This window comes from Embiotoca jacksoni, unplaced genomic scaffold (genome assembly GCF_022577435.1).
Source record: "Embiotoca jacksoni isolate LCO1_2020_lvr unplaced genomic scaffold, fEmbJac1.0.p SCAF_7, whole genome shotgun sequence".
NCBI classification, from domain to species: domain Eukaryota; kingdom Metazoa; phylum Chordata; class Actinopteri; family Embiotocidae; genus Embiotoca; species Embiotoca jacksoni.
Window position 1 is genome coordinate 7,116,401 of NW_027185425.1, and position 25,395 is coordinate 7,141,795.

A 25,395-nucleotide genomic window follows, 5' to 3' on the forward strand; every position below is an offset into this window, starting at 1 on the left:
TGAAACAGGTTTTTTTTTAAAAATAGTAATAGTTGCCATTTATTATTTTAATTTTGTGATTTAGGGAATTTTCCTCAATGTAGTGCAATGTCTGTGAGGCAGAGTGAAGTTTGAGGAATATGACATGAAGTGCAGCTGTTAGAATAGTACAGTGAGTCTGCGTTGCCCCCTAATGTTAGCTGGTAAAATTACACATGTTCAGGAAAATTTAAATCTTTACACAGACACAGACACATATACATTAAAGTGTGAGCATGCATCTCTGTTATATTTATTACAACTCAAAACAACATTTAAAAGGGAAATATAACTGCAGGTCCTACATGATATAAAAGCCTACGCATTACTAGCCTCCCTGATGTTGTTGTTGCAGATTACTCAGTGATATTTGGCAGCCCTGTATATGTTGACCACACTAACTGTTAGTGATTGGCATAGTTACCAGGACTAAGAGCAAGACAGACAGCTTTTGTCCATCTCAGCTGTAGCAGAAAGCTTGGCTGTGAAGCAGTGTCCTCTCTCGACTGCCAAAAGTGGTGTAAAACCTGTTTAAATATTTGAAGCTTCTATACATCCTGTGTAATAATTGGTCAAATAAAAAAAACATGGACTACAGATGAGCCCCTGCCATCTCTGCAGCCTCGGTGAGAACATCCCCAGCTTGTTGTCTGTATCGCTGCAACAGCTCCTTCGCCCTCTTTACTTCCTTCATGTTCACCTCCAGGTTCTCACTCAGCCTGCCTTGCTCTTGGTAAGTTCCTGCTGCCCCCTTCACCTGCTCAGCCATGTGATTGTGGCTACGGAGGAGCCAGCCAATGAGCTCTTGAAGTTTGGTACCCTTCGAGATGGTGGCCTTGGCGCTCTCAGATGTGCCCTTCACTTCCCTCTGAGCCAGCTGTAGACGTTGAGGCAGTGGTTTCCCCAGTGGTGACCCCACAGGAGCCACACTAAGGGAGAAGTCATAGCCCTTAATCTTAAGGGAGACCCTGTGTGTGGCCTCTGACAGTAGAAAGAGATGAAGGTAAAAAAATAAATAAATAAATAAATATGAGGTATCATCTGCTATCATATTGTTGGAAGGCATCACTCACCGTGCTCGTCTCTGATCTTCCCCACACATTCAGCAAAAGCCAGGGAATCATCATGGGTGCAGTCATAACTCTGTTGCAGGTTTCTGATATGTCGGACCATGACGTCATAGCGTTCTTGCTGCTCATTGAAGGTCTCCGCCATGTCAGAAAACCTCTGATCCAACTCTGGCACACACACTCGTCTCATCACCAGCCTTCCAATCCGTTTCACGGTCTGCTCATCTGGACAGAAAAAAAAAACCGATATCACACCACAAACACACACATAGGCACATAAAACGGAACACATATGGTTCAAATGATTAATAAATGATGTTGGTACAGTTTTGGAGATGATGTACCACTGTGTGCTAGGCGGGTCTGCCTTGCTGATTCAACTCCATTCACTTCAGATGGTCTGGGGTGCAGGAGAGGGTGCCTCTGAAATAATACAGGGTTTTTTATACTGGCATAAAAAGAGACATTAGGTAATAACAGGCCCATGTGTTTTCCTGATGTGTGCAATGTAGCTTAAGTATTAAAGTAAATGTAATAGTTTGCGCCCTCTGACTGATATATTATTATCTATGACAACATTAGTTTATTGATGCTGAAGCTTCAGTGTGTGAGCAGCATGTTACTGCTTTAGCTGCTGCAGGTGCAGCCAGTTTGAACTACTTTATATCCAGTTTTTTATACCGGGACAGCAGAAAAATGTGAGGGGTCGTCAGATAATTACTGAGGAAAAAAATTTAAAAACAAAAGTTCTCTTCCACAAATCTGTTTTCTGTTTTCATACTTTTAAACTGATCTTTGATTTTTGGTGAGACATTGGATCATTTGAACATTTATGAAAATGAAACTAAGAGAAGTTTAGGTACAGCTGCTAACAACTCCAGACCCCAATTAGACACCCAAAACCAAAAAATGTGGGAAACCACTTCTTGAATCTTTGATAATGTATTGTATTTTGAAAACTTGTTTTATTTTCCAAATCTTCATTATGTTAAATCTTCATTTTAAAAGTAACTAAAGCTGTCAAATAGTGGAGTAGAAAGTTGCATGAAATGTTTTTTTCCTGAATGAAGTTTCTCGTCTGAACTCAAAAGAAGCCACTTTATACTTTGCTGAAGATTTACATAAAACTCATTAGAAACATACCTCGTTGTTGGAGTTGTCGCTGGAGAAGCAGCAGCAGCAGAGAAAACGCAGCATTTTCAGCAGCTCTCTTGTCTCTCAATTTGTTTTCAGGTCAAGTATTCCTGACAATGCTGTACTCCGCATTCCGAATGACGTCAGCGTCATGCGACTCCTGGAAAAACAATCTTCCTGCTTATGTTATTTTTTTTTATTTTTTTTAACATCTCAGTACATAAATGAACGCGGCAGACAGGTTCACCCACAGGTGAGATGCTGCAGCGAAGTAAACTCTGCTGTTCCCATTATTTGTATATTTGTGTATTATAAAATCTGAAATAAGCATCTCTAGTTGATACAAATGACAAATATGTTTTTGGTCCGAGTTTCAAAACGCTCCCTTTAGATCTACAGTTCAGTTAAAAAATTAAATCACTTCCTCAAACCTGCAGGTCAGTGTGTAATTCATCACATCTGTCGGTAGAGGGCGAGGGAGAGTAGGGTCCAACCGGAGCAAGAACCGTAGAAGAAGACAGTCCAATCTAATGCTCTACTGAGTTGTAGCTCACTGGATGCGCAAGGCTAACTCGTTTCCTTTTGTTTCATTTATTTGTCTATGAAATGAGACAGCTGACTGCAAATTAATTTCACTCTACGAGCTTCACGGATAAGCTGCCGTCAAGTTTGAGGCTTTTGAATTCATAAATTCAGAGCAGACTGCAGGCGGCCGAGGGACAACAAAGAGACTGCTTCTGCTGGCAAGGCTGCTCACAGTGCTGTTGTTTCATTTAAACCAATAGATTACAATAATCTGCCTGACATGACGGGGATGGCCTCGCCAGAGAAAGCTCCAACCTCCAAGAAGAAGAGCGAGAGAAAGTGTGCCATCAAAGAGGAGTACAGGCAGCTGTCCAGCATCATGGGAGTCATGAACAACCTGAGAAAACAGGTCTGCCTGTCTGTGTGCGAGACTGAACACAGAACTAATGGACAGAACTGTGTGTCTGTAACAGGTCTTTGCATGAGGCATGTACTGCATGTGTATGTGTGTGTGTGTTTGCTTCTCTGCCCTGACACCTGATCACTGTATATGTGCGTGTTTTGTTCCTCAGGGTACACTCTGTGATGTGACCCTGGTGGTTCAGGGGAAACACTTTTCTGCCCACAGAGTAGTGCTCGCTGCTGCCAGCCACTTCTTCAGTCTCATGTTCACCAGTAAGTGTAACATAGAGACACATCAGCACAAACATGCTTGGTACTTCGTACCGTGAGACCTTGTAGACCTCCACTGTGAGGAAAAATACCTCTGCTGGAGTGATAGTATTATTTCTAATAAAACATAAAACGACGACTGTTTTTGTGTCAAAAGTTGAATAAAGAATAATAATAACAAAGTCAGTATAAGACGTTGGGTAAAGTGTGAGCCATCTATTTAGACAGTGTGATCATTATTAAATCCAGAATATTAGTCTTTTTAATTTAATTAATCAATACTCTGCACTTTTCTCAACATTATGACTATTTTAGCCTTAGACACAATAGCAACATGTTTGGTTATTTGGTTAGGACAATATACGAAGATTACAAGTTTATATGTTTATACACTATTAATTATATAGTTCTCCCAAATCTGCCACACATGCTGCCATGTATTATGCCATGGATATATTTCTATTTTTTTATGATTTCTGTCCCTGTTTTGTTTTTTTCACGTCCAGCCAGAATGATGGAGTCGATGTCCCATGAGGTGGAGCTCCGGAGTGCTGAGCCTGAGATCATTGAGCTGTTGATTGAATTTATTTATACAGCACGGTAAGACTTTTGGCTCAAAATAACACATTATGCCGTCATTATGACACAATTACAAAATTTCGTACAACACAGTAACATGTACTTGTCTTTTACATATTAAATGCACTGTCCTTATTGTGTGTTTGTGTGTGTTCGTGTGTGTCAGAATCTCAGTGAACAGCAGTAATGTCCAGTCATTGCTCGATGCAGCCAACCAGTACCAAATTGAGCCTGTGAAGAAGATGTGTGTGGAGTTCCTTAAAGGACAGATCGATGCAACAAACTGCCTGGGTAACAACAGAAATGCAAACGCATGTCTGACACTTGAATGGCACTATAATTCATTATATTCGCTGATTCTCGTTCTGTCCTGCTGCAGGTATTTCAGCCCTTGCCGACTGTATGGACTGTCCAGAGCTGAAGGCAGAAGCAGAGGACTTTTTCCAGCTTCACTTCACTGAAGTCTACAAACTGGATGAATTCCTGCAACTAGACGTTACACAGCTCACACATCTGCTGCACCAGGATAAACTCACTGTCCGAGCTGAGGCCCAGGTACACATCTGCACATCCTTTGATTATATACTTTGTTTGTTTTGTGCTATAAACTTTTAAGAATATGCTAAAGGAAAATGTGTGTCATCGAAACAAACTGGTGTTGTTTTAGAGATGCAGACATTTGGGGAAATCACAAAACTCTCTTACATTTTTTGTGAAGTAGTATGTGCCAATTACTAATTGATAAATACATCCTTTTAGAACTTTGATTACAAGAGTAATAGGGATCATCAAATCAAGAATATGCTGATAATAGTCTTTATAATTTGTATGTTCCCACATGTTTTGCTGTTGCGTTTCTATTCAGATTTATGATGCTGCAGTGCGCTGGCTGAAGTATGATGTGTGCAACAGACAGCAGTATATGGTGGAGGTGTTGGGGTGTGTGCGCTTTCCTCTGGTCTCCAAAACCTTCCTCTCCAAGACTGTGCAGGCTGAGCCCCTCATCCAGGACAACCCACAGTGCCTCAAGATGGTCATCAGTGAGTAGGAAGAGGGAGAAACACAAAAGTACAAATTCTAATTGACAAAAGCTGGACACAAAATGATGTATCTTCTTCATGTGTAGCGTTGTTTCTAGGATTTCTGGATCTTTGCTCAAATATATTTCCATCATGCACTATTATGGTAGTCAAACGTTGTTTAAAAAGGTAGTAATGTAGATGAACAGGAGCAAGTTGATGTGAAAACTACATTAGTGCAAAGGCCTGCTGGGTTGACACGAGCAAACCCCCACACACAAAGCAAAACAAAAACAGTCAGTGCTTTTCTCCAAGGTGGGATGCGCTACCACCTGCTGTCCCTGGAGGACCGGGAGGACCTGGGAGAGAGCAGCCGACCCCGACGCAAGAAGCACGACTACCGCATCGCTCTGTTCGGAGGATCGCAGCCTCAGTCCTGCCGCTACTTCAACCCCAAGGTACGAGGCTGCCGTGCACTGAAATTGTAGCTGCAGGGGCAATTACTCAACAAAACAATGTATACAACATCATCAACAAGCTCAAGTCAAGGTTCAGTTTCCTAGTTTCGGAACAGCTGAGAGATTTTGTAGGTACAATATGTTGGGTTACAGGTGTCTTCTGATCATACAGTGTTTGTCAAGTGTCAGTATGGCTTTCCGTGCAGGACTCCAGCTGGACAGACATTCGCTGCCCCTTTGAGAAGCGCCGGGATGCCACAGCGATCTTCTGGGACAACGTGGTCTACATCCTGGGCGGCTCACAGCTCTTCCCCATCAAGCGCATGGACTGCTACAACGTTCTGAAGGACAGCTGGTACTCCAAGCTGGGTCCGCCCACACCTCGCGACAGCCTTGCTGCCTGCGCTGCTCAGGGCAAGATCTACACATCCGGGGGGTCAGAAGTAGGTGAGCAGTGGGAGGTTTGGAGAGAAGAACTTTGACTGAGTGGGTTCTGGACCGTTAAGCGCTACTATGGGGTGGATATGTTGGATTTTTGGTGTTGTTTGTGCTACTGTTATTGAGTGTAGTAGATAATTTGTGTAAGAATGACCAACCACGTCTGAAAGCATTCAATCAAAGTATTATGTACTGTACTGTCTACAGGTAGCTCAGCCCTGGACCTTTTCGAATGCTACGACACCAGGACAGAGTCGTGGAAGGTCAAAACCAGCATGCTGATGGCCCGCTGCAGCCACGGCTCAGTGGAGGCCAACGGGCTCATTTATGTGTGTGGAGGAACGGTGGGCAATAATGTCTCTGGCAGGATCCTCAACAACTGTGAGGTCTACGACCCCAACACACAACAGTGAGTCCCATAAACATACAGCTCTGTACAATGTGTCCATGTATGCTCACAATCCTGGGACTTTTTTGGCATAGGCTTAGATACAGTGTGCCCAAATGTAATCATGTAATTGTGTATGAGGTCAAAGACTTTTATGAATCTGCGCTGGCCATATTATTTACATCAAAGTGTGTATAAACGTATTGATTTTGTTTGATTAAAGGAGTTTATCCCCAAACTTTCCAGGAAAAAAGATAAACAGTTTTCTTCTCACTTTGACATGAATTCTTTTTTTAATTTATCCAGTGGGTTTTGAAAGGCTTTCATTAAACCAACAGCTCATAGAAATGTCTCCACAAAGGAGCACTTATTGTTTTGCTGCACTGCAACATTTTGCTGTGTTGTGCTCCACTCTAATTTGATCTTTTCAGATGGAGGGAGTTGTGTGGGATGAAAGAGGCCAGGAAGAACCACGGGCTGGTTGTTGTGAACAACAGGATCTATGCTGTTGGAGGACAGGGGGCATTGGGTAATAAAAAATGATATCGCTGCAACCACTGCAGTGATCAAGAATGAACAGTACTTTAATAATGGTAATGAACATCATTGCTTGAGCAGATTATTATTATAGCAAGAATGTAACAGTATAATTTGTGTGTTTTTTTTAGGCGCACTGGACTCGGTGGAATACTACGACATTGCCAGTAATGAGTGGCGTGCTGCCTTGGCGATGCCGTGGCGAGGCGTAACAGTGAAGTGTGCGGCGGTCAGTGATGTCATCTACGTTCTGGCAGGGTTCCAGGGGGTGGGGCGGCTCGGACACGTCCTGGAGTACCACACCGAAACTGACAGGTTGGTATATTAACTATGTAGACATTGGTGTGAAAACATAGTGCCAGTTCCACTCATTTTAGCAAGTAAATACAGATAAATATTTTCTTTAACCTTTTGAGTTGCAGTGAAATAATGTTGAATTCTTTCAGTAGCAGAAACACTAGGGATCTATACAAATAAAACAATGGCTTGATTAAACCCTGAATCTATTTGCACCACAATTACTGAAAGTTCTCCTCTGCGCTCAGGTGGGTGACTTGCAGCAAGGTGCGAGCTTTTCCCGTCACCAGCTGCCTGATCTGTGTGGTCGACACGTGTGGAGTCAATGAAGACGATGACATGGACCTCATAGACTCTCAGCCACACACTGCATCCACTGCCTCTCCGTCTGCCTCAGCCTCATCAACCTCATAGGACAAGTGGCAGATTCAGTATATATTCATGTTTATTTGACTGCTAGTGAGTTGATTGACACGAGGCAGGGCCTGACTTTTCAGGAAGTCAGCCATGCTTAGGCTGCTCATAATGATATGAAAATGTCTGTTCTATGTGTCAGTTTATGTTCTTTAATTTTGTTCAGTCAGATTTATTTTTACTTTTTAGCTAAATAGTATTTCCTAATGTCCACAAATGAATGTTGAAGGAGACATGAAGACTTTTAATGAGTTTTGTTAGGTCAAAAAAAAAGAAGAGATTTTTGTTCTTTTATTGGTCCTTATTTTAAAGAAAAACTTGTAATTTTGTTTTTGTAGCTTGTGGGCTATATACTGTTACAGAGTGTAGATATAGTGCATTTTATGAGTATTTGAAACGTGGTTGTGTATATATTTAACAATAGTTCTTTGGTAATGTTCTTTAACTTTGTATTGTGCCTTTAAAAAGAATGTATAATTATTTTATTCGCAGCCATGTGTGGTTAAAAGTAAAACAAAAAAAATAGCTGAATGTGATCATTTAGTAAGCAAGTTTGATTTACATTTTTTTATATAGAAAAATTAAACATTTCAAAAACACAAAATTCATGGATATTAAGGCATCTGCAATAAAATGACATAAGATTTTGTAAGCTCGTTGTTCAGTTGACATTAGCTGCCGTACCACTTTATGGTCGACGGAGATGATGAGATGAAGCATCTCTACATTCACTGTTTAAACCTTGTGTTGACAAAACCGACTAATACTGAGGCTAAAAACAAGCGCATTAAGAAGAGTGAGATAACGTTGATAAAAGCTCTTCTAAATCTGCTCAAATATGGCAAGAGTGTGCTTTGGCAAATCATCCTGGTACATACATAATGTTATGAAATCACATGCTTTCAGAGAGCTATTGAAATTCAAAGTTAAAAAGCAATTTGATATGACTGAGGGAGGTTAAATTAGTGCAACAGTTATAAGCAGTGGTAAACATTAAGAGGTGTTATTCTCCACTTGAAAATGACTATTTGTAGCATTCCCTGAGCATGTTTTATAAACCACTGACAGGTCCTCCCTCATTTGGCCCCCGCAAACTGTTCCATCATTCTGCCTCCCATCAATCATAATAAAACTCTTCACCACTCATAAGGAGAGAAAATCTGTTGTTTATGTCTTCAGTGTCTCTCCCCGCTCCCTGAGCTCCTCCTCCACATCCCCCTCTTCCTCCCCTTCCCCTTCCCCGGCCTCTCCTCTTCCTCCCTGATGCGGAAGAGGAGGGATTGGCTTTGAAGCTGCAGTTTCTCACAGCATCCAGCAGGGATGAGTAGAGTTGCCAGGAAAAATGTCCTCCAGTCAGTATGGACTCAGCAGATTGGCCCCCTTTCAGATACCTGAGGAGGCCGTGCACCAAGGTACCGCAGAACAACCTTAAAAGACATGAGGGGGAAACCAGATTAAGTGGTGTGTGAAAAACCCCAGTTATTTAATTTAACATGGTGGTACCTGCAGATATTTTAAGATTTAATTTTTCTCTAGGTCAACCACAAACAAAAACTGATGTATGGTATTTATTCAACCCAAACACTGAAAATGTAAAATGTTCTCAACCCTCGTGTTGTCCTTGGGTCAAAATGACACAGCTGTGTTCAACCAAGTTCTATTTTATTTTCATATTTTTTGGGATCATTGGTGACAAGGAGGCTGTGAGGGTTTCTTTAAAGAATGATGACCAATGATCCCAAAAAAATATAAAAATATAGAAATAAAATAGAACTTGGTTGAACACAGCTGCAGGTCATTTTGACCCGAGGACAACACAAGGGTTAAACAAACAGCTGGCGGCAAACCTCTAGTTACTCTGGGAAATCTATAAGACTTCATTGTGAAAAGGATGATGTTTGTTTTTGTTTTTTTAACAAACTTTCTGCATGGCTACACGTAGATCTACATCTAGCTTTTTTTGTGTAATCTTAGGATACTGGTTTGACATGATTTCAGATGGTTTAGTCAAAACTTTGTCTGTTTTGGATTGTTAGTAGTTCATTTAGTTCTCACTCACCTTATGAAGTGGGTAAATAGATGAAAAATGCAAAAATGGTACCGTCTCTTCTCCTTTATGCATCTTTGTCTTACCATGACAGAAGGGGTTCAGGCAACGGCAGCAGCAATAGCTGATTGAGACACAGTGCACTCCAGAGGCAGGCCTGCCATTGGCTGAAACTGTGAGCCGCTCTGATATCCATGCCATGTCTCTCCCCTGGTCTCACACGTTGTCGATCAAGCCCTGTCCAAACTTTACGCTCTGCAACCCAGTTTAGCTTTGAGACTTAAATATTGGACAGCAGAAACAGGTTTTTAGATAATTACAGGTAAATCAATGTTTGCATTGTTTTTATGGTACATTTCAGTATTTTTAACATTGTGGAACAAAAAGAGAGATACGGCCCAACTAACCAGCTCCAGCATGGTTGATGCAGGACAGCTCTCCACAAACCATGCCTAACACCAAAGCCTGCAGCTCGGGCTGTGAGGGTGTCGGTGTGGCTTCTCGCATCCAGAATCCTGTCACGGCTACAGCCAGGTGCAGGTGGAGGGGAACAGGAGCCAAAGCTGACTCCTTCACTCCCAAGACTTCTAACAGGACACCAAGCCGCACTGCCACAGGAGCCTAGATAAAAATGAACAATGGAAAATAAAATTTGTTTATGTGGATACTGTTTTAAAAATGTCTGTAGTCAAACAAATACAAAATTAAAGAATGTTTACCTGACAGAGTCTATCCAGAGGTACATGGTTTCTGGGGGGATGTGCCTCCACTTGGTTTTTGTTCAAGTTCAGGTCGCAACGGTCATACTCTTCCACACAAATGGGAGTGCTAAAGCCCTGAGCCTGCACTGTAGCTGCACCAGCTGCTTTTTCCATGCTAAATGCTACATGCATGCCCTGCTGTGTGGGCAATATGTGGCCCTGACCCCTGCCTCCACTCCCCCTTCCTCCTCGCCCTCTCCCGCCTCTCGCTCCCTGTCTGATGTTTTCTTGTAGCCTTATATCTTGTGTTTGGACTTCGCCTCGTGGTCCCTTCACTTGCTGTGCACCTCCACCTGTTCCTTGAGGTACGTTGTCTTGGGCTCCCAGCAGTAATATCCCATATAAAACCTGGCGTATGGCTCTCGAAGCACAGTGGCTGCTGGCTGTCTTACTGTCCTCTACCTGCGGAACCAGAAGGACCCTGTGCATCACCAGAGCATCGACCACCGAAGGAGCCAACAGGCCCTTTGCTGCGGCCACCAACAGGCACTCTGGCAGCTGTGCAAGCCCAGAGGCCTGCCCTCCTGGAGCCTTACCTCCAGAGAACCAGCGAGCCAGAGAGCTTCGAGGATTGATGTGGTATTCCTGCATACCTGCCCAAAGCTTGGAAGTAAGCCCACCCTTCTTTCCTCTCTTGCCCTGAGCGCCTTCCTCCCCCATTAACATGCTGACTTCCTCCAGGGCCTCCGCCACATTTGAAAAAGAGGCCAGCCAGAGAAGGATGATCTCAGCACGGGAATTGTGTGCTCTACCTCTACCCCGGCCACCACCTCGCCTTAACGCGCTCCCATCTAACATAGCGAGGAGTGTGTCAGCCTCTTTTGGAGTACTGTAGTCATTACCGGTCAGGACAGCACATAAGGGGAGCAGCTCACAACTCATGATCCTGAACCAGCTACATAAATGATTAGTGGTGTAGCACCGAGCTGAGATGTAGCGCTGAGAGGCTTTACCACTAAGGTTGGTCCACTGGAAAAAACTGAGTGGCAAGTAACCACCTATGACAAAAAGACAAAAGACGTTTTTAAAACTTCAAAATATGGCAAGATACTGTCACTACTAGTCATTACAAAGGATCCTTGTTAAAGCAAAAAGAGAAAAAAAATCGTGTCACCTGGCAGGTCAAAGATATAAAAGTCACTGTCATTGGACAGCACTGGGCAGCTCCACTGGTGTGCCAAACATGCAATCTCCCAGTCAGCCTCAGTTGGACACTGGACCAGTGGGACTCCTCTCTGGATGAGGACCTGAATGAATACATCCCTCGTGAGGAGGGGGAGAACAGATCCATTGCGGCCATGACACAGATTGTTGGCTTCTCTTATCTTGGACTGCAGACGCTGCCGCAGAGTAGAAAACTTCTTGTCACTGGGATCCATCCCTTATAATCATTAAAAAAAAAAAAAAAAAAAGGACAGAAATGACATGTTTATAAATTACAACTGCTGACAAACTTAAACTTGTTACAGGTTCAGATTAGTTTGTTAATCTATTTATTTACACTCTCAATGGGTTAAAAACCCCAAAGCATACCTCCATCCAGAACCACATACGGCTGGATGTTACAGGCTGCCAGCGTAGAGAAGAAATCGGTGAGCAGACAAGCGAAAGCGTCATAGTCCCCTCCGTGCTGCTGGTCAAACCCGTGGGTAAAGTAGAGGCGGAAATACAGACTGCTGCCATCAATAACCAGGCGACTGTCCCTAAACTTCACATCTTGGAAGAGCTGTCGGTTCCCCTCCACAAGGGTGGTCAGACCCTGGACACCCATGGGATCTCTGGGCCTGTGAGGACATGACGGACGGGAGAGGACGGATGGGAAAATGTTTACACTAGGATGCAACGCTGGGCTGTTTGTGGGTCTGTGTAGACATGCAGTTATATAACGGGGAACAAAATAGATGCCAATTATAACAAACTGAGCAGACAGACAGCTGAACAGCAGTTGTTTTTTACGAGCAGGCACTGAGACGGAATTTACTGCAATAAAATGAATATACACGCAAGGCAAGTTATTTGACCGTATATCAAGTACATTTTAAATAAAATATGCAAAAGGACGTTTTTAGTTAGAGCATTTACGAGTTGTACTAACCGATGTCACCTTACTTCTGTTTACATGCCTCGCTTCCGCGGTTATTTCCTTAATGTTACGCTTCGAAATAAAGGGGCTGGCTTGTAACAAAGTGGTGTATTCATGTTTTACGTGTGATACCATTTTTCTTATTTTAATCACATATTAATAGATTTAAAAAATATATACAACTAAACTATAAAAACTTAAATATATAAAATAGAGTTGAATATTAAAAAAAAAAATTAAAAAAAAAAAAATAGAAAACCGTTACGTCGTCTTGCTACAATCTCGTTGTGTATCGCGAGAGAAGGTGAGAACGCAAACGCTAGCGACCGCGCTAGCCAGTTTTGTTCTCCTGTTTGAAATTAATCTCGTTTTATTGCGGCCGCAATGTCCGGAGGCACGAACCTTGGGTTTCCCGGGACAAGCCAAGCCAGCTCCGGAACATTCGCACACCGGAAAAAGGACAGCAGCCCTTCCGCGAGGTTCTGGGAGAGTCCGGATACTTTAGCCCAGCTGGAGGTGGTGCGACAGTGGATCGGGAAGCACTACAAAAAGGTAGTTAGCTCACTCGAAAGCTAGGTTACGAGCTAGCCGCCCCCCCCTCCTTGTTAACAAGCGCAATAGATCCCACTGTAAACAAAAACAAATGCAGAATAACATCACGTACACACTGTCTACCGAGAGCTGCGCATATCAGTCACGGAGCTGCACACGTTTAAGATGAAAGAATGCAAGGATGAAGTGCAAATGTAGTTTAGTCGTGGATGTGTAATACAGCTGCTAAGTCAGTAAAAATGCTGTGACGTAAAGGATTGTAATGAACTATGTCCCTGTTAAAATGTGTGTTTGTCTTGCCAGCATGTTTTGGCGGATGCCCCGTCTTGCCAGGCTCTGGCTACAGTCACCCTGCAGCTTCTCCAGTTCCAAGAGGATGCCTTTGGCCGACAGGCTGCCAGCCCTGCACTCACCAAACTCCCCGTGAGTCTGTCTCTTTGTCGTTGTCACCCTTCACTCTAAAATACCAGGGAGGTGTTTTTGACTACAGTCAATGCAAGGCTCAAATTTTGCACGATAAAGGTTGCTGTTGTGTTCTTGTGCTTTTTAAATTGTCTGACATCACTACGTTGTTATATTAGATAAGGTCGACTGAGTGCTTGATTGATTGGAGAACAGCAGTGGCCTCAGTGTTTACTATTAAAATTGCAGAAGATAAAACCACCGGAAATCTGAAAGTTACTATTCATTGAAAGCTCTTCAGATCGGCCACGAATCATTAAAAAAAAACATGCTAAAACAAAACGAGCAAATAAACGCTGTTGATTTGACCTTTTCTCTACAGGCACAGTGCTTCCTGGACTTGCGACCAGGCGGTGGACTCTGCCACATTCTCGGCACTGCTTACAAGTTCAAGGTTGAACAGGGCTGGTGGGTAGCTGGCATCCTATGCCTTTTCCATTTCACAGTGGTATCCCTCACAAACCTGTTCTGCATTTGTGTGATTTCACCTGACTGTTTTCCTTAGTGCCTCTTTTGTTCCCTCCCTGCATTCACACAGGCGAAGGTTTGACCTGCAGAATCCATCAAGAACTGAAAGGAATGTGGAGATGTTTACTACAATTGAAAAAGCACTGATCCAGGTGCCAAAGACACATGCGCAAACACAAACATACTCGCACATTAAGGACTCTCTATTCACTGATTTTTGGACTTGAATTTTCTTGTCAACAGAACAACTGCATGTCACTGCCTGTGGTATATCTGGACCCTACCCTGGATCAGGAGCTGACTAGCAGACTGACTGGTATCATCACCAAACACCAGGTAAAGTGCTGGAGATATGGGAGTGGAAAAAATAGAATATATTTACAGCTTAGAGTAAACAGGAGTGAGAATACATCTGCAGAGTGCAGTCCTGATAATGTAGTTCCATTTTAGTGCTACCCATTCACACACTGTGCTTTCACAGGGTTCCCTCAGCGAGGACAGAACGCTCGCCAGTCACCACATCTATGCCTCACCTGCCTCTACAGATGAGGGTCAGTTAAAGTTTTTGTGTGTAATTGTGTTTGCTAACCCGAATACTAACTTAGCTTGAATACATTTTGTATACGCATCTATTTTCAGATGAGTGGATGCGTCCTGTGATGCGGAAAGACAAACATGTCTTGGTACATTGGGGCATGCATCCTAACAGGTGAGGCATGAGGAAACATACACACAGGAGGCTCCACAGACAGAACCTGAACTCCTTAACTTCTCTTGTCTCTGTTTAACAGTTATGACAGCTGGCTGTCCTCCAGTGATGTTGAAGGAGAGGTTGAAGAGCCGCCACATCCCGAAAGGCCATGGAGGGTCAGTATGACAGCGCACCTATAAATAAACAACTCTCGTATCTAAAACAGTTTATATACTTACATAAGACAGTTTTCCGCTACATGTACTACATCCAAACTACAACTCTACATCAGAGTTTTGCTGTTCAAAACATGAAATTACAACAACTTTCTCACCTGCCAATGTCGTCCACCAGGAGTCAGTTAGACAGAATAATGGTAGGCAGTGACAAAGATTTTGAACAGAAACAGACTAATTAAATAGTGTAGGACTTTATATGATACCAACTAAAAAATGACAAGTACGTAATGTAAGTGAGGTAGTGTGTGTTCATTTTGGAAACTTGATGAGATACACCAGCATGCACCACTCTTAATTTGATGTTGTGTGTGTGTGTTTAGGTCCATGCTGGTTGGGTTCTCGACACGGATGTTTTCAATGAGTGGATGAATGAAGAAGACTATTGTGTAGACGAGAGGAATGTACCAGTCATACTGCGTCAGCGGATTCACCTCCAAGATGACCAGGTTTGTGTGAAGCCGTAGGTGCTGGTGGTCTGTGGGCTTACTTAACACGCAGTTAAATGTTATCAAGTAATTTAACTACAAAAAGCAAGTGTGATCATTTGTTTTGTGTACTTTTGTTTAGAGTTTAATCAGAGGGGATTGTTTTTCCATTTTAGATAAATAGTGACTTCCTGTCGTGATGAAACTTGGCTGTCCTGTTCATCAAGCATTTTGTTTCAAGTCATCTCCCTGAACTCTTTGTGCAGGACTCAAAGTCCGCATCCTCCAAAAAGAGAAGACGCTCGCCTTCTCCTCCTGCCTCTGAAGGCAGGAAGAAAGGAAAGAAGGGGTAAGACATACCTGTTGCTTCCACACAGGGTTACGTTTTTACAGTGCAAGGTTTCAGAATTGATTTTTTTTTTTTGGTGTTTGCACACAGGAGAAGGCGTGGCCAACAAGAGGAAGAGCCAGAAGTGGACCTGACCAAAGATATGGAAGACCCTACCCCTGTGCCAAACATGGAGGAGGTCGTACTGCCCAAGAATGGTAAATCACTTGAAGACAGCATCGATAACTCGCAAAGAGTAACATTAAAAAGATGTTTAAATATATTACATTTCTTCTCTAAGCTGTTTGTAATTTTTTACCCCGTCTGTGTAGTCAACCTGAAAAAAGACAGTGAAAATACTCCAGTGAAAGGAGGGACAATGGCTGACCTTGGTAAGCTTGCATGTGCTATGGTGAATGTTTAGAAAGGAGTCTTGGAACATTAAAGCGTTAAAAGCAGGGATATGTAGCTGTTCTCTTGTTTGTATGTGTGCACCTTGATTTTTCGTCCTTTCATCACCGTTTCTCTTTCAGATGAACAGGAGGAGGATTTCCCAGGAAGGGTAAATATGATGTCATTCTTCCTCAGTAAAAAAAAAGTTGTTCTTATTTGCAGGAAGGTTGGTTCGTCAATATGAGTTGCTTCTGCGAGTGTTATTACTCTTTGTTTATGTTTGTATAGGAAGAGGAGGAGGGAAGAGCAGAGATCCCAAGGCTGTCAGAGGGCGAGGACAATATCACAGAACAAACCCATCATATTATAATACCAAGCTACACATCTTGGTTCAATTACAACAGGTAAACAAATACACATAGGTGTGCTTACATAGACCTTGCACGCTGAAGTTATTTTTCACCAGCGCATACCTTCATCAAAACTTAAGCCTGACCTTATAAAACCTCCCTGTGCTTGTTGTCCAGCATTCACTCGATAGAGAAACGCGCTCTGCTTGAATTTTTCAACGGAAAGAACAAATCAAAATCTCCTGAAATGTGAGTACTGCTGATGTTCAGACATGAATTGGCATTAACTCAGATGATGAGGATGAGAACATCTCGGTGTGACTGTCCCTGTCCGTTGCAGCTACCTGGCGTATCGTAACTTCATGATCGACACGTACCGGCTCAACCCCCAGGAATACCTCAGTTCAACATCCTGTAGACGCAACCTCACTGGAGACGTTTGTGCTGTCATGAGGTACGACTTAGTGTGTGGACGTTTGCTGCCATGTCTGCTGCATGGGCTAAATTAGGGGTGTTATGTAGGCGTTGAGCTGTGTGAATGTGTCAACGAATTCAATCTGTTAATGCTGGGAAGAAACACAGCATGTGTTGTATTTAATGGGTCTGCAGTTCAAAAGTAAAAAAAATGTTTTAATCACAATGTGACGTATGCTAATTTGCGGTTTGTCCTCTATGAAGGTGGTTTTCAGCTGCAACACAGAGGAATTAATATGAAAAAAAAAAAAAAAAAATTCTTTGTGTACAGGGTTCATGCATTTTTGGAGCAGTGGGGTTTGATTAACTACCAAGTGGATGCAGAGAGCAGACCCCTCCCCATGGGACCTCCACCCACCCCTCATTTCAACGTACTGGCTGACACGCCGTCTGGGCTGGCCCCCCTACAACACAAACCCCTACAGGTTTGTGTTTGCTGGTGTCACACAGGGCAGCAGCTCGGAACAGACGAATTTGAAACCCAGTTCAACAATCATACGGAGCACCTCCTGATAAACTCTGCCGCTCGCACTCTTTCTCGCAGGTGTCGGCCTCGCAGCACATGTTGTACTTCCCAGAAAAGAGCAGAGAAAAACCTTCAGACTGCCAGAACTTCGGTCTACGCAGTGACATCTACACAAAGAAACACCCTAAGGTCTGTCGCATTAACAGTACAAAAATAGAGACGAGCTTAATTGCTCTTATTTGTACATATTGTGTATTTACTGCGGGCTATTTTTCTTTTCTTTAAAAGAAAAAACAAATTCTTAAATAAAGTGCTGCAAACATTATTCATATTATTCTTAATCTATCATCCTGTCTCAGACTAAAGGAGCCAGTGCAGGGAGGGAATGGACAGAGCAAGAGACGCTCTTGCTATTGGAGGTAAGACAGTCACTAATGTTTTTCTTCTTCTTTGTCAGAGACCTAACACATGACTCACTGCTTTCCTAAGCAGGGGGGGAAAAAAAGTTGATTTTTTTCTTTTATTTTTTTATAAGCGAGATCTTTTACATAAGCTTTTTCTCAGCCGTGTCTATTCCTCCGTCTTTGTCTCTCTCAGGCCTTAGAGGTTTACAGAGACGACTGGAATAAAGTATCAGAGCATGTGGGCTCCAGAACACAGGACGAATGTATCCTCCACTTCCTTCGTCTGCCGATCGAAGACCCTTACCTGGAGGACTCTTCGGCCTCTCTGGGCCCACTGGCCTATCAGCCCGTGCCTTTTAGCCAATCAGAGAACCCTGTGATGAGCACTGTGGCTTTCCTGGCATCCGTGGTGGATCCAAGAGTGGCATCGGCTGCAGCTAAAGCCGCACTGGGTGAGAGACCAGAGGGAGGAGGGGTAATTTCTGTTTAGTCGAGGTTAAGGTGTCACTCTGAGATGGTATAATGTATGCACAGCATGTGGAAAAAGAGAAATGTGTGTGGTGATTGTTCATCTTCCTTCTCAGAGGAATTTTCCCAAGTGCAGGAGGACTCAGGGGATAAAGCCTCTGAAATGTCCAACCAGCTAGAAAAAACAGGTAAGACTGAAATACATATTCACATAATTGCACACAATTCTGTTTCGATGTGTGTTTGTAATGTAGTCCCTTATTCTTTTCTTCCTCTGACTCAGAATCAATGGATGCAGAGAAACTGGAGACAAACTCCAACCCCCACCAGGTAATGCACCAAAAAGAGCTGCAAACTCTTATATTATATGTGCTGGTGATTTACATTGCTTAACTTAAGAGAGTGTGTGTGTGTGTGTGTGTGTGCGTGTGCGTGTGTGTGCGCGCATTTGGGTCAGTTTCAGGTGTCTGTAAGGGCGGATGTCCTCAAGGTGGAAGTCAGTGGGCTAAACGTGGAGGGAGAGCGAGTCAAAAGAGAACACGCTGAAAATATACTTTCTGATGAGAGAGATGGTAATTAAATATGTGCAGCACAGTGAATATCACAGTGAATGCATGACTGGCTCTATCAACGATATTCTCTCCGTGCTCCAGGACGGGCAGATGAGGACGAGAGCATAGGCCGACGGGAGGGAGACGGGGAGGAAGGGAGGAGAGCGATGGAGCTGGATCTGGTGGAGGGCACCGTTGCCACGGCAGCAGCAGCTGCTCTGGCATCAGCTGCTACAAAGGCCAAGGTAAAGCCCACCCTCTCACTTAAAAATGGACCAATAACACGAACATGAAGGTGAAGAAATGGTTGTCAGTTTAAGTATAGGCATTTTTTTTTATTTTTTTTTCAGTTGTTTTGCAGGTCTCTTAGCAACCAAAACAGGCACCATTTTCGAGACTACTTGGACGCTCCACTGCTTTGCACAAATAATTGGCATAGAGTATTTGAAGAACATACAGTATATAAGCAAGACTAGAGACGGGTATTATCTCAATTTCAAAACAGTCACATATGTCAGTGGTTCATAAAAAATGGGAGTGAGAATATTTTTTATTTTTAGATGTGCAGATTTATGGATTTTTTTTTTTTTCTTAGGACAGAACAAGTTAGCTGTTGACAAGAAAGTAAAGTGTATTTGTTCTACACCGGAAATGCCATGTATATTGTGATGAAGTAAATCAGTCCTCTCTAAGGTCTCTATGCCTCTTATACCGTTACTGATAAAGATGTGTTCCTGCCCGCAATCATGGGCCGCTACTTTGACAAAGATAGTTCTAGTAATAACATAAACCTGTGGCTGTTGTTTTTCCTCCATCAGGATGTTTAGTCTCCTCTCACATCTTTTATTTCCCCCTGTTCCTCAGTGTTTTCCTTCGTTATCTTCATTTCCTTTCCTTTTTTAGTTCCTTCGTCGTTAACCGTCACAAACGCTTTCCGCATTTACAATTCTCTTACTCGTTTATGGTGTATTTTTTTTATTCTAACTGCTTCTGTATTTTTCCTTATGTATTCGCAGCACTTGGCGGCAGTAGAAGAGAGGAAGATCAAGTCCCTGGTGGCCCTGCTGGTGGAGACCCAGATGAAGAAGCTGGAGATCAAACTGAGACACTTCGAGGAGCTGGAGACCATCATGGACCGTGAAAAAGAAGCTGTGAGTGAACATTACATCTGCTGTAGCTCAAACCAAGGGGAATGAAACTTAACTATCACTACCTCTTGTTGCTCATTTAAGGCCCTCTAACATCAGCTGAAAGTCCCCCATTCCTATCTTTTCTGCAAGGTTTATGTTCAAAGGCAAAATTACAAAGTAACTCTTATCGTACTACTCATACTTTGTGTGTGTGTGTGTGTGTGTGTGTGTGTGTGTGTGTGTGTGTGTGTGTGTGTGCGCGCGTGTGTGTGTGTAATGCAGCTAGAGCAGCAGCGGCAGCAGCTCCTGACGGAGAGACAGACGTTCCACACCGAGCAGCTGAAGCAGGCGGAGATGAAGGTTCGCCAGCAGAGGGAGCAGCCGGGTTACACAATGCAGCCTTCAGGTCCGGACAGTGGACGCACACAAACACACTGAAATCAAACATCCTCTAAGAAAAGACACACCCATAAATCAGGTCCTACAACACAGACGCAGATCCACACAGTCAAGTGCATGTAGTGTCACTCAGCTCTTAATTCCCTGTATGTTATGAATGTTTATAGTTCTGTCGTTACATTTGAGTCCTTCCTCCTTCAGGTCAGTCCATGCCCAATCGATTGATTCCCGGTGGAGGAAATGCCCAGACGATGGCCCCCCGGCTCCCTGGAGCGCCCAACGGCATGTGTGAGTATTTTCCAATGTTGTCAAAGGTTTAATATTCCGTTCCTAGTTTAGTTTAATTCCTGGGGTGTACTGACGTGAAATTCTGCTTCTGTCTCAGACCCGTCCTCACAGCCCGATGGAATAGCACCAGCTCAGACCGGTCCTCCATCGTCCAGTCACAGCTGAACTCAACAGAAAACGAGGCGCACACACTCACACCAACACCTACGAATTGTTTTTCAACCAAGACAAACGCAGAACAATGAAACACTGGCATAAATGTTTAGCAACAACTGATTAGAATTGGAAGTCTCCAACTCTTCACTAGTCATGTTTATAGACTGAAAACTTCACAAGCACACAAACACAGTTGATGCAAATTTGGTCAGCAGTTCAGTCCGTCTGATATCTGTGAATAATTTGTGCTCTGATGTTAGAGTTGAGAACTCAACTCATTAAAGTTTTTTTTATATGAAACTAAATGTTGTTTTAGCTTCTGTCCGAGTTCATTTGGTTTCAGTGTGTGCGCTTTGTGTGTGTGCGTGTGTGCGTGTGTGATTTTGCGTGCGTATGTATGTGTATTCCGATTTCAGTGACTGGTGTCTTCATGGCGCATTACCAGAGTTTGTATCGTGAATCTGAAAAACGTTTGGAATACTCCTTCCATTAGATATCCATCTTCATAAAAAGAACATAGTTGTAATAATTTCTTTATTTAATTGAGTGTTAAATCTTCACCTTCATAAGGATTGTAATGTTTAGTTGTTCAGTCCGTGTTGATTTAGTTTAACGGTAATTTTAGAGACTGTAATTTAAGGCTGTTGTAGTGGACTGGATTATATGGCGAGAATATATCAGGAAAATATCTGGGTATATTATAACCCAGTACAGTTTCTGTTGGTTTTGTTTAAAAACGACTACATGTAAAAACGGCCTAAATCAGAAGCATTCATTGTACATGTTTTCCCAAAGCAAATTATATATACATTTGTTAAGATGACCGGAAATAGCCGAAGGCTTGAGGCAGAGATGAGGTGCAGACCAGCAGGAGTTTATTTACCCACAATGAACACACAGCAGCAACATGATGAACAAACAAAAACACTGGACCACAGGTGACATGAGGTCCAAGCAGCAGCTTTTAATGTTAACTGGTGGACTGTCAAAGACTGCTAGTGGCTAACCTTGAGCCCCCGACATCCAGCAGAGTGGCATGATCGGCAAAATACCCACAAACAGATTTAAATACATAGAGATGTTTACATGAGCAGATTTGACAATACATTGATTGTTATTTAAAACACACATCACAATAAAGTAGATTATTTCCAAGCTTGAATTTGAATAAATGCTTCACCCCCTCCTTAATCAAACTTTTGGCTACCCAACAGCAAAAGTGAAAGACTTGGCATAATATTACTCTCACTCCACATTACACCAACCTGCATCTAGTCACCAATCTTTCAATTAACTACTTCACCAGAAATTGAACAATTAAAAATGTTACTTTCTATTGGCTCAGCTAAACCGGGCCAACCAATGTGTGCCTCTGCTACAGACCAGGCCTTCATCAGTGCAGCTATCAATAAAGCACACATCAACAGAAAAAGAGCAAAACAGGAATAAAATACATTACATTTCTGTGTTAGTGCTGTTATTTCCTACATCACATTATGTGCATAATTTACCAAAGTGCAAATCTACGTCACGCTTCCTTTAGTTGTGTAAATAATGAAGAGGACCTTCATTTACATACGGTAGGCGAAATATTTCTCAGACATGATTCAAAGTTAAAATTGCAGAGTTTTACAGTGTAGCAAAATCAAACTCCCCAGGCCAACTTGGTTTCCATTTGGAGCACATTGGTGATTTTCAGAGTGACCGTTTTGATGATCTTCTTCGTAATCTGTATTCTCCAGAACAAAGTCCGAAGAATGCTGACCTGCCCGAATTTCGGAGCAGAAGAAATAGAAGAACTCACTCTTGAGCGGCATTCATCACCAGTCGTTCCTTTGACCACCTGAGGTGAAAAACAAATATGGACAACAAAGAATTAAGACAACTAAGTGCTTCTCACGTAAAAGGACAAACAGATTTTTCGTTAGAGGTTGGTGTATCTCTTACCGTACCCGATGTTGAGGAAGAGTCTCAGTAGGGATGCTACTCACTACTGTGAGGAAAACTGTAGATCAGGGGTCTTCAACGTTTTTCAGGCCAAGGACCCCCAAACTGATAGAGAGACGGAGCATGGACCCCCTGCTATTTATATTGTATAAAATTGTGTTTTATGTTAAACTGGAGGAGTGCAGGAGTACAGGAGCTCCTGTGTGTCGTTGAATGTGTGCATTTCTTGACTGAAAGATAACATCTTCTGCCTCCATTTATTCATTCACTACAATATGTTGGATTCATGTTCATGTGTATTTAAAGACATTTAAATTGGGGGGGGGGGGGGGTGAAAAATAGTCTAATCAACCAAAAATTTCACGACCCAGTGCAGTACCTCCGCGGACCCCCTAGGGGTCACGGACCCCCTGTTGAAGACTTCTGCTGTAGATCAAACCACACCCATTGTCCCGGTGAAGTAGATTAGCCGATTTTGAGTGTTAATGACCTAATAAGAGTCTTGAATAATAACTGAGGACATTTTGTTGTTCGCAGAGATGTAGATAAAGCGGATTTAAATAGGTAGAGAAAGCAAACATTTTTTAACACAAGCAAATTAGTTGTGGATTGTGCAAAAGTCTTGCCCCGAATTAATATCAGGAAAATGGTCCTAACATTTGTGTATTTTAATGTCAATGATTTATATGTTCAGTTGGCTTTAGTTGTCAATACAGTGTAGTATTTATCCTTACACTACATATTCAGCTGCCACAGGCATTTGAACCGCAGCCCGCATCAGTCGTTATAGCTCAAAACAGTGACAAATCTATTTCTTGAATCAAATCACAATACAGTCAAAAGGTTTCTAAAACAATGAATGTTGCCTCGTGTTTGAAAACACTGAAATGGAAACTAACTAATTAGACAAAGCCATGAGACGTAAACCGAAGTTTTCCCGTTTTGTTTGTATGAAAGTAATTCATTAACTTTTTAAATCAAATTCAAATTAAATTAAGATTCAACACGTGTTTTGTTCTTTCTCTTTTTCTGTCTTATATTGAGAACATAACAAACAACCAGTATAAATGTATATATCATATTAAAGTAGCTGCTATGTATTAATACTGCTCTAATCGTGCAAAAAAAAATAAAGTGGAATAACTACCACTACATTTAACGTGTATGGCTTTTATCTGCTTCAATTCCACAGGAAGTAAAATATGCAATGATGTGATCCACCATCTAGAAAGCAAATGACACGGTGTGTCACCACTGCAGAAGGTACGTGCCCAACTGGTCTTCTCTGTGTAGTCCCTCATTCGCAAAAGCTTTGTCATCACCTATGGGTACCACTGCTTCCTTTGACAAAGCTCCTGGACTTTATTTACTGCACCTATTGTTCCCCTCAACATTTCCCACTGTGAATCTTCTGCTGGGTCACAAAGAATAAGCTCCTGTTCAATTTACAGTCTCTAAACTCACATACTGACGTGTAGGATTTATAGATTTTGCACCCCCAGAGTCCCCCCCCCTCTCTCCCAGTCTCACCATGCTCTATTGTTGGCTTCTACAGCATTAAAAAAAAATGGTGGCAAGAAAAATAGGAACAGGAATGAGATCCCAGATGTGATCAGTTTGGCATTAAGTGTTTGTTAAAGTAACAAAACATGAAGAGTAGGGAAAGATGTGCCCTGACAGTGGAAAATGTACAGTTACTGTAAAGGGTTACAAAAATATCAAATATAGACAAAGACTCCAGGACTTCAACTTAGCTAGAGAACCATCCAGTTAAAGGGTGTCACTGGTCAGGACTTCTGCAGCCCCCTCTGCCTATTCAGACTGACTTCCTCACCACAGGTTTCTGCATCTTGCGTATTATCGGTGCATTCAGGTCACAGAGCCGTGCGTCTGTTTCTGAAAGATTAATCCCTGGCAATCTTTCAAAACCCAGGAGGTAATTTAACAACACTACCCGGTACTTTGAACGTGTTTCCAGATTCTCAGTGGACTCATCTGGATCAAAAAACATCCTAAACTAGAATGACCGCCTTGCATTTGTCGGCCTCGTCCAACCAGTCAAGTTGCAGTTTACACCCATCATGTAATATATGAAGGCTGAAGGAATCCTTAATGTTGGAGAAATCTGAAGCACTCAAGAGGGTGATAATTTAAAAAGCCTGTCATTAGTCTTGGCTATTTAATCACAGTTAAAAAAAACATGCCCGTTTCAGCCATGAAGGCCTTCATCAAGGCATGAACAATATAGCTGCATTTGGGCTGTTTCATATATCTGTTGGTTAGTAGTCTGATCAATGTGGACCAATTAGCAGCCACCCTATACATGGGAGCAGGTAAAGTCACGTCACACCCAAAATTAATGTGACCGATTCATTATCCAACCAAATGTGAAATAGGGTCACAATCTTCCTTCTGTTCCTGAGTTGGGCGTTGAGTATTTGCTGGAAAAGTGTTTTTGCAGAACATTTTGATGTCTCAGTGATGTTGACCTTTGACCCCCTCGGATAGAAAATATCATCACTTCACAATTTTATCCTATTAGATATTTTCTGTGAAATGTTATTACAATTAGCATGTGAATTCTTCAGTCATGGCCACAAACATTTCCCAGCTGTAGCTATCACCGGCGTGGAGGCATAGGAATGCATATAAAACACGATAACTTGCATCGGTCGTTCTGAGCTTTGATGTTGTGAGGCGTTCAACCAAAGAGTGACGGTGGTAAAAATGTCATGCAGGCATAAGATGCGTCTTCTGTCCTTGT

The 25,395-nt window shown here is 42.5% G+C and overlaps 4 protein-coding genes and 1 long non-coding RNA gene across 8 annotated transcripts; 2 read left to right on the top strand and 3 right to left on the bottom strand.

The window, feature by feature from the left end:
- Window positions 1-241: 241 nt before the first annotated feature.
- Window positions 242-2,425, bottom strand: LOC138214704 (uncharacterized). The gene is made up of 4 exons (XM_069176479.1): window positions 2,232-2,425; window positions 1,433-1,511; window positions 1,092-1,313; window positions 242-999 (listed from the first exon to the last, which is right to left on the bottom strand). The coding sequence occupies exons 1-4, from the start codon at window positions 2,283-2,285 to the stop codon at window positions 611-613; spliced, it is 744 nt and encodes a 247-aa protein (XP_069032580.1). The 5' UTR covers window positions 2,286-2,425; the 3' UTR covers window positions 242-610.
- A 322-nt stretch (window positions 2,426-2,747) lies between these two features.
- klhl7 (kelch-like family member 7) lies at window positions 2,748-8,698 on the top strand. Its single transcript, XM_069175710.1, has 12 exons — window positions 2,748-3,156; window positions 3,320-3,422; window positions 3,926-4,019; window positions 4,165-4,289; window positions 4,378-4,553; window positions 4,864-5,038; window positions 5,333-5,475; window positions 5,682-5,922; window positions 6,121-6,322; window positions 6,733-6,830; window positions 6,970-7,153; window positions 7,384-8,698. The coding sequence occupies exons 1-12, from the start codon at window positions 3,028-3,030 to the stop codon at window positions 7,547-7,549; spliced, it is 1,836 nt and encodes a 611-aa protein (XP_069031811.1). The 5' UTR covers window positions 2,748-3,027; the 3' UTR covers window positions 7,550-8,698.
- On the bottom strand, window positions 8,667-12,527 carry aste1b (asteroid homolog 1b). 3 transcript variants are annotated; one of them, XM_069175709.1, is made up of 7 exons: window positions 12,453-12,527; window positions 11,891-12,141; window positions 11,472-11,738; window positions 10,316-11,355; window positions 10,004-10,217; window positions 9,683-9,851; window positions 8,667-8,976 (listed from the first exon to the last, which is right to left on the bottom strand). In XM_069175709.1, the coding sequence occupies exons 2-7, from the start codon at window positions 12,126-12,128 to the stop codon at window positions 8,667-8,669; spliced, it is 2,238 nt and encodes a 745-aa protein (XP_069031810.1). In that variant the 5' UTR covers window positions 12,129-12,141; window positions 12,453-12,527. The 3 variants fall into 3 exon arrangements, 2 of the variants coding, with proteins under 2 accessions (XP_069031810.1, XP_069031809.1); XM_069175708.1 differs by having other exon boundaries at window positions 9,683-9,875; XR_011179620.1 differs by having other exon boundaries at window positions 8,896-8,976; window positions 9,609-9,875.
- Window positions 12,528-12,656: 129 nt separating this feature from the next.
- smarcc1b (SWI/SNF related BAF chromatin remodeling complex subunit C1b) lies at window positions 12,657-20,983 on the top strand. Of its 2 annotated transcripts, none has more exons than XM_069175706.1 (28): window positions 12,657-12,992; window positions 13,296-13,415; window positions 13,777-13,862; window positions 13,993-14,074; window positions 14,166-14,258; window positions 14,404-14,473; window positions 14,562-14,631; window positions 14,714-14,789; window positions 15,173-15,298; window positions 15,544-15,626; window positions 15,717-15,823; window positions 15,938-15,997; window positions 16,139-16,167; window positions 16,287-16,402; window positions 16,526-16,597; window positions 16,689-16,802; window positions 17,094-17,247; window positions 17,367-17,477; window positions 17,648-17,707; window positions 17,886-18,144; window positions 18,277-18,348; window positions 18,444-18,490; window positions 18,618-18,732; window positions 18,814-18,956; window positions 19,728-19,862; window positions 20,124-20,247; window positions 20,442-20,528; window positions 20,626-20,983. In XM_069175706.1, the coding sequence occupies exons 1-28, from the start codon at window positions 12,825-12,827 to the stop codon at window positions 20,691-20,693; spliced, it is 2,847 nt and encodes a 948-aa protein (XP_069031807.1). In that variant the 5' UTR covers window positions 12,657-12,824; the 3' UTR covers window positions 20,694-20,983. The 2 variants fall into 2 exon arrangements, with proteins under 2 accessions (XP_069031807.1, XP_069031808.1); XM_069175707.1 differs by having other exon boundaries at window positions 18,624-18,732.
- A 554-nt stretch (window positions 20,984-21,537) lies between these two features.
- LOC138214646 (uncharacterized) lies at window positions 21,538-24,106 on the bottom strand. Its single transcript, XR_011179642.1, has 2 exons — window positions 22,632-24,106; window positions 21,538-22,527 (listed from the first exon to the last, which is right to left on the bottom strand). It is a non-coding gene; the product is annotated as an uncharacterized lncRNA (long non-coding RNA).
- Between the last annotated feature and the right edge of the window lie 1,289 nt (window positions 24,107-25,395).

What these genes read in the sequence shown, in the direction of transcription:
- LOC138214704 (XM_069176479.1), bottom strand. Translation starts at nt 2,285, where the DNA reads ATGCTGCGTTTTCTCTGCTGCTGCTGCTTCTCCAGCGACAACTCCAAC. An exon ending in GACCCGCCTAGCACACAGTG is followed by an intron (nt 1,314 to 1,432) that starts GTACATCATCTC and finishes TTTTCTGTCCAG; the next exon opens with ATGAGCAGACCGTGAAACGG. An exon ending in GAAGATCAGAGACGAGCACG is followed by an intron (nt 1,000 to 1,091) that starts GTGAGTGATGCC and finishes TTCTACTGTCAG; the next exon opens with AGGCCACACACAGGGTCTCC.
- aste1b (XM_069175708.1), bottom strand. Translation starts at nt 12,128, where the DNA reads ATGGGTGTCCAGGGTCTGACCACCCTTGTGGAGGGGAACCGACAGCTC. An exon ending in CATCAACCATGCTGGAGCTG is followed by an intron (nt 9,876 to 10,003) that starts GTTAGTTGGGCC and finishes CCAATATTTAAG; the next exon opens with TCTCAAAGCTAAACTGGGTT. An exon ending in CCTGAACCCCTTCTGTCATG is followed by an intron (nt 8,977 to 9,682) that starts GTAAGACAAAGA and finishes ATGTCTTTTAAG; the next exon opens with GTTGTTCTGCGGTACCTTGG.
- smarcc1b (XM_069175706.1), top strand. Translation starts at nt 12,825, where the DNA reads ATGTCCGGAGGCACGAACCTTGGGTTTCCCGGGACAAGCCAAGCCAGC. An exon ending in AGGAAGAAAGGAAAGAAGGG is followed by an intron (nt 15,627 to 15,716) that starts GTAAGACATACC and finishes GTTTGCACACAG; the next exon opens with GAGAAGGCGTGGCCAACAAG. An exon ending in TGGACCGTGAAAAAGAAGCT is followed by an intron (nt 19,863 to 20,123) that starts GTGAGTGAACAT and finishes TGTGTAATGCAG; the next exon opens with CTAGAGCAGCAGCGGCAGCA.
- klhl7 (XM_069175710.1), top strand. Translation starts at nt 3,028, where the DNA reads ATGACGGGGATGGCCTCGCCAGAGAAAGCTCCAACCTCCAAGAAGAAG. An exon ending in TGAACAACCTGAGAAAACAG is followed by an intron (nt 3,157 to 3,319) that starts GTCTGCCTGTCT and finishes TTTGTTCCTCAG; the next exon opens with GGTACACTCTGTGATGTGAC. An exon ending in CGATGCAACAAACTGCCTGG is followed by an intron (nt 4,290 to 4,377) that starts GTAACAACAGAA and finishes GTCCTGCTGCAG; the next exon opens with GTATTTCAGCCCTTGCCGAC.